The 6,778-nt window shown below is 37.5% G+C and overlaps 1 protein-coding gene across 1 annotated transcript in view; it reads left to right on the plus strand.

Moving 5' to 3' along the window:
* LOC119410645 (muscleblind-like protein 1) overlaps nucleotides 1-6,778 on the plus strand; it is a 61,218-nt gene that overhangs the window by 52,425 nt on the left and 2,015 nt on the right. Inside the window, exons 5-9 of the mRNA XM_037677530.1 lie at nucleotides 2,373-2,426; nucleotides 3,178-3,328; nucleotides 4,628-4,663; nucleotides 5,683-5,774; nucleotides 6,086-6,159. Of these exons, the coding sequence (XP_037533458.1) occupies nucleotides 2,373-2,426; nucleotides 3,178-3,328; nucleotides 4,628-4,663; nucleotides 5,683-5,774; nucleotides 6,086-6,142 (390 nt within the window). The 3' untranslated portion in view covers nucleotides 6,143-6,159. The remainder of the gene's footprint in view (nucleotides 1-2,372; nucleotides 2,427-3,177; nucleotides 3,329-4,627; nucleotides 4,664-5,682; nucleotides 5,775-6,085; nucleotides 6,160-6,778) is intronic.

The following is a 6,778-nucleotide window of genomic DNA, read 5'->3' on the forward strand; positions in this document are numbered from 1 at the left end:
ATGTCAGAGTCAGAGTCAGAGTTTCTTTATTGTCATTCGCACCTCATGTGGTACATGTGGTGGAGCGAAATTATGTACACGGGGTCCCAGTTACATCCAACAATAAAATGTATAAGAAAAACAGTAATAACATCTAAGATATGAACTAAGAAAAACATCAACTAAATATACACTAAGCACTCATAACATAAAACATTGAACATCAGCACAAACATGAACATGAGTCTGTGAGCAGATGTGCACGCATATGTACTGGTAACACGCACAAATACAGTAATTTATTTTATTTTTATTTTTTTTGAGCAGTGCCTGTAACAAGGCTGATTAAAAAAAATACAGTAGTCTACCAGGAAGTCATTGATCACTACCCCCTAGGAGATATGTGTATTGGGCAGCTATGTGAGCACCTGGGTGTGATGAAGCTAAATGTTTTGGTGGCATGAAGCTCATTAGCCCATCAAAAAAAAAACAAATCCATAAATTTGCCGCAGCTTTGTATAAGCCGCGGTGTTCAAAGCGTGTGAAAAAAGTAGCAGCTTATAGTCCAGAAATTACGTTAATACTAATAAATGGTTACACAAAGCCATTGTACATGGACTTTTTTACATATATCATTGTGCGTGCGTAAACTCTGGCACCCCGTGCCCTTATACATTCAAAGCTACTCAAGGTCGATGTTTAACTCTAGTCTTTCAGTCCTTTATACCTGCTTTTTATTTATTTTTATATACATCTATACTTTAAAATGGGTTTTATTGGTATTTTACGCTGTCATAGTGAAAGTCCTCAACATTTAATGTTTCTGGTTGTTGGAATGACTGCAGAGCACAGCTGAAACAAATAGATATAAACACTGTTTAGGCTAAGTGTATGTCAAAGAACCATAAATAGACAGGAACACAGTAGTCCCTCGTTTATCATGGAAATTACATTCTGGACCACCACCCCGCAACAAGTGAAAATCTACAAAGTAGAATTGACAGATTTCTGAGTTGAAACAACCAAAATAGTTCAGTCAACTAATAAATTGAAATCAACTAAACTAAAGCAAAAGTTTATTAACCAAGAGTTTATTAATTACGACAGAGTATTAGTTGCCATGCTAAGGGAAAAAATTACATTACGAACAAGAATAAAGTCATAGTATTACGAGAATAAAGTCATACAAGAATAATCTCGAAATATTATGAGAATAAAGTAATAATATTACGAGAATAAAGTCGAAATAATACGAGAATGAACTCATAATATTGCCAGAATAAAGTGGTAATATTATCAGAACTCCGACACGAAAGAGCAGGCTTACAACTGCAGTAAAAAGATGAATGTTGACGTCGGCAGAACAATAGCAGGGGGCCCAGTGCACTGTGGTATATGGATTCTTATGATGAACTGAAGCTGTATGACATTGCAATTAATGGCTACATTGACAAGCACAAACAGTGACCCAAAAGTGAATGCGGACTACTTCGTAAACACAGTGACTCGCATTGGAGGCTGTCCACAGCAGGTGTGAGCCAACACAGGATGTATTACAAGTTTATTCTCGTAATATTTTGACTTTTTTCTCATAATGTAATTTTTTTTCCTTCTTAGCATGGCCCTAATACTACAAAATGGCGGCACTTTTTTTTTTTCCTCGTGTACAACCTTACTTTGAAAAAACGTGAAAGATTGAGTCCGCGAAAGTCGAGCCACGAAGTAGCGAGGGACTACTGTATATCTAGACCATAATGCATTGCAAAAATGATGACACTGAGCATGAGCGTTAGTATCAGTAAAAGGCCAGTTGCTTAGTTTATTTGGTTGTAACATGTCAGAAGGCGCTAGTCATCTTAGTGGCTTTTATAAGTCTAAAGCTCAACATCTGAACAAAGAGCAATGATGACAGCCACAAATCTTGGTTTTGATATTAAGGGATTAATGTAAGCTCAGAAAACAGACTCTTCCTCCCAAAAGCTTCTAAAAAGTAGTCTTTAATCAATAAAGTTACCATGCTATCAAAGCACTTTTTTTAATAGAAAAACTATTTTAATTGAACTAAATGCATGTGGTTGTATGATTAATCTTCCTCCTTGGACCAGAGCTCTGTTTAAACAGAAGTTACAATTCATGAACCTCTAACAGTAAATGGCATCAAGCACTTGAATTCTTTTCAGTAACACTGTGCGCATGCCCTAGTCTTGTAAGTGGTGTATATTGCATTCCAATGATTTTGTTTTTTTATTTGTTTGTTTGTTTTTGTTTGTTTGTTTTTCAACCCACACTGCACTGCTGCCCCCCCATGATGCACCTCCGCTTGCTGGTTTATGTTATTGCGCTTGAATCCCATTGGCCCATTGCCATCATGTGCTCGCTGCCTGCTAATTAAGACTCAGTCGGCTGTCAAATCACTGAAGCGACCCCTCGACGCAACTTTTGACCTGGTACTATGACCTTTCACCTTTTAGCTTGGCATGTAGCGGTGGTGTGATACATATACTTGTGAACTATGTAATTAATTACAGAGGAACCACTTAGGGGTGATGAACAGTTGGCAGTTTTGCCTCATAAAATAAATAATAAAGTTTTCCTTTGGAATATTGATTTTAAGACTCCAGATTCCTAAATGTGAAAACGATTTAAATGATAAAATGACTCATATTTAATGTCAGTTCATCGCCTTTTCATGATTCTTCAAAATTATTGTCATGGGGAATATTTTAGTGTCCAGTAACATACTGTCTGATAGTCGTCGCATGTTTTTGTTCCTTACCATATTGCATGCGTAGTTCGTGAAGAGGTGTCATGACAGGGTTAAAATGGTTTATAGGGAACTATTATCATGCAGTTTTCTCCAACTAAATCAAATATTGATGGTACGACAATGAGTTCATCTTTTATCCTCAGTGTCATAAAATTATCTTTAAAGATGTCAGGCTACATGCTGCAACAATAGTAATTTGCATATTGCAGCTATTACTTATAATAATAGAATATTGTATTTTATAGATGCACTATGGCTTGTTTAGGTTGTGTCTAGCAAGACCGAGATCTCATTTTGTCAACTAGCTTCACTTTGCACCTCTGACAGCAATAATATGGGATTTATTGTTCTCTCTGTTCTGAATGTCACTGGTGCCATCTTTTTGTTTTTCTCACCTCCATCCTTTTATGTTGGTGCTGTCCCCTTATCAGGGGCTCCCTCCTGTCTTGTCTCCCTTACCAAAGAGACCTGCACTTGAAAAAGCCAATGGTGCCAACTCTATGTTCAATGCTGGTGTATTCCAGTACCAACAGGCCCTGGCCAACATGCAGTTTCAGCAGCAGGCTGCCTTCATACCATCAGGTAAGGCCTCGATCTTCTTTAACCCACCCAGAACTGCCTGTTAAATGTTACTTTCACTCGCCTGGTTTATGTTTTGCTATCACAGAGAATGGCTGAATGTACTCTTTTTTTTTATGTGAAACGTGCATGCAATATGTACAGCATGGTTGTGGGTTTGTTTGCAGTAGCTGGAAGAGTAAAGTTTATTAAGGTTCTGTTTTAGGGACTTTTTTTGTACAAATCCACGTCTTTAAAATATAATCTGCACAAGTCCTGCAGTTTAAAGGTTTTCCTTGTTGAACCTGATGAGGAACCTATGTCAACATTTGATAGAAAATATATATGTTTATCTATAGGGAGCTCTTAAAGTGTCTTTTCAGAAGCTAGGAGCATACATTCTCTTCATACAGAGGGAGAATTACTCCCCCGGTGGACAGATATGTGCATGTATAGCTGTTCAAACACGAACAGCTTATTTGAAGTAGTCTTCTTAGGGCACTGCAGAGTCATCTTAGACTGTGGCCAGTATTCTCATCTGACAGTCTAAGAATAGCCTGCCATCGATTCCCTGCAGTTCCTCATACGTCTCACTTTACTGGGCTGTCAGGTCACCACAACACACTTAGGAGATTCAAAAAGGAGGTCATTCAAACGTTTCATGGTGCAAACAGCTGTTCTGTAGTTGACAGGGGAAACAAGGCCACATTTTGTATTTAATTTGTGTTTACTGGACCAGATGAATAATAATCCCAAGACTATTACTTGAGTTATTATCACTGATCATCAATATTAGCTAAAGTTAATGTATTGAATCAAGTAGGTTAAACAATGTAGTAGGGGTGACGAGCTCAGTTACCTAAAGGAGACAAAATTTAAACACTTTGTCCAAGCCACGGGACACTTTCAGCTGATACCTTAACTCAAGTCAGATACCTGATATATTTTCTTAGTTGCTGTCTCACGTGACGTTCTGTTACTCTTTCCACATCAGAATCAGTAATGACAGAATTATCCAGCCGTCTTTTCTGTCTTCAAAGTTGGCCAGCTGGCAAGAGAAGTCTATACTAAATGATGTATTTATCTTTTTTTTTATTATTATTATTATTAGAAAAGATTTTTTTTAAATTACATTTAAATTATCATCTTGAGGGATCAGATTTAGCCCGTGGCTCTTGAGTTGGACATATGTGATAGAGGATCATCTGTTTATATTCAGGTCAAAATTCACTTTTGTCTGACTCTGTAACACTCTCTTTTTTTCATTTGTCCCCCCCCCCCCTCCCATTCACTCCAATCCCTGCTGCAATGCATGATGGGCAGGCTCGATATTGTGCATGACACCTGCAACAAGTGTTGGTAGGTGCAAGCTTTCCTTAATGACTATCTTTGTGGTCTCTACTGTCTTGTTTGACTCACCATATAATATGAGCACATTTTTCACTTTGCCTAATTGTACCTAATTAAAATGACACATCTGATCTCTTTATGTCTGATAAAACTGCAAAATCTCATTATTGAATTTAGTTATGTAATCCCATCAGGAGGCTTTATTATACTGTAGCCTTCAGTGCATCGTCCTCCTTTTAGCCCTGCCACAGTTTTATCAGTAACCTAATGCTTGTTGCAGTGCAAAATCCCCAGCTTCATTATATCTCCATCTCAGGCTCTCTAACCTCTGGAGCACCTCATTTAACTGTCTGCTTATATAAGCCTTATAAACATGAGTAGTTATTATTTGAAGCAAAAACAGTAGAGAAGACTGGAGTTGCTACAGTATTCATGTAGGTATGTTTCCTCAAAAACGTAGCAATTAGCGACTCTTCCTTCACTTCTTTGTTTTCTACTTTATCCTGTTCAAGCGCGAGGAGGAGATGAAGCCTTTACGGGGCCTGCTTTTTAAATATCCCTACTCAAATTATTATTATTTTATTTATTTATTCGCAGCTGTCCCTTTTTGTTTCTTAACTCGTGTTCTGGTTGTGACAGCAGGAAGTTTGTTGGTGTGGTCGTTGGCACTGCCACGTCACAGTCAGTTGAGCTGCAAACGTCCACTGGGGCCGTTCTGTTTGAATTTATGTGCAAGAGCAGGTTTTCTGTGAGTTATGTTGTGTCCTCAGACAGTTAGAAATTTCTCCTGTTACATTAAGTGGTGACATGATAATGAGCATCCCATGTGCCGTCTGGTGATCTTCAACAAGGATAAAGCAAACATTTCCAATTAATAAAATATAAACAACAAAGAATTCAGATTTTTAAACTAAAAACTGCTCTCATGTTTATTAGCGTTCTATACACAGACGTGAAAATGAAGTGAAATGCCTGTAAAGATTTAAATCTGCTCCGGTTCAACTGCCTGTGTGATCTTTCCCCTCAAGTACCCATGATGCACGGTGCTTCTCCAGCCACTGTGTCTGCAGCCACCACATCTGCCACAAGTGTTCCCTTTGCAACAGCAACAGCCAATCAGGTTTGCTCCTCTACTGCCTCCTCTCACTCTATTTCACGTCTGCTTTCCACTCAGACTTTTCTGTCTTTTCTAATTATATTGAAATGGCTCTTTGTTAAAAATGCATGAATTGTGAACGATGCCCATTTCTGGTCTTTGTCAGTTACCCTGACCATCAGTGATTGCACACATGATCGCCATGGTTATCTTTAGTATCAGTTTTAGTTGAAGTGCTCTTTGGCTTTGTTTCATCTGATCCATCTGTTTATATGTCTCTGTCTTCTTCATCCCCTCTTCCCCCCACTCTGTATCTCTTTTCTCCTCTCAATCAGATTCCAATAATATCTGCAGACCATCTGACTAGTCACAAGTATGTGACCCAGATGTAGGAGACTCATTCAGAACAGTATGTGCAGCTCTTTGCTACAGCATCACACACACACAGTAGAATATCCAATTTATGAAAACAAAGTTTTATTTCTAACAAAATGTTTGTTTAGGCTTGTAACTAATGCAGAATGCCGATAAAGGTTTGCTGAAAGTTAGATTTGGAAATGAATAATAATAATACTTTATTTATAAAGCCCTTTAAAACAACCACAGCTTCCACAAAGTGCTGTACATATAAAATCAAGAACATTTAAACACATAAAACAGTTGTTAAAACATTAAGATCAATAAAAAAATAATAAAAACAGTGCAGAGCAAAATTCAGTCTGTGCTAAAAGCCAGGGAGTAAAAATGTGTTTTTTAATCATTAATGGAGAATGCCATCAAAGCATTGAGGACCACATTGTATGACAGGACTTGTGGGTACAAATGTAAAACAAACATGAATTACAGATTAGATCAAATCAAGTTCAATGCTTTTTACAGAAATGAACTAAATGAAAAAGCAAAACAGTGCATCTTTGAAAAAAATTTGAAAACGAAAATTGGCTAAATAATACTAACGAGATACTAACGAGCCACCGCAAGTCACATTTTTCAAAATAAATGCATACAAAAGAAATTTACAACTAACA

Source organism: Nematolebias whitei, chromosome 6 (genome assembly GCF_014905685.2).
Source record: "Nematolebias whitei isolate Nwh7 chromosome 6, NemWhi1, whole genome shotgun sequence".
In the NCBI taxonomy this organism is placed as follows: Eukaryota; Metazoa; Chordata; class Actinopteri; order Cyprinodontiformes; family Rivulidae; genus Nematolebias; species Nematolebias whitei.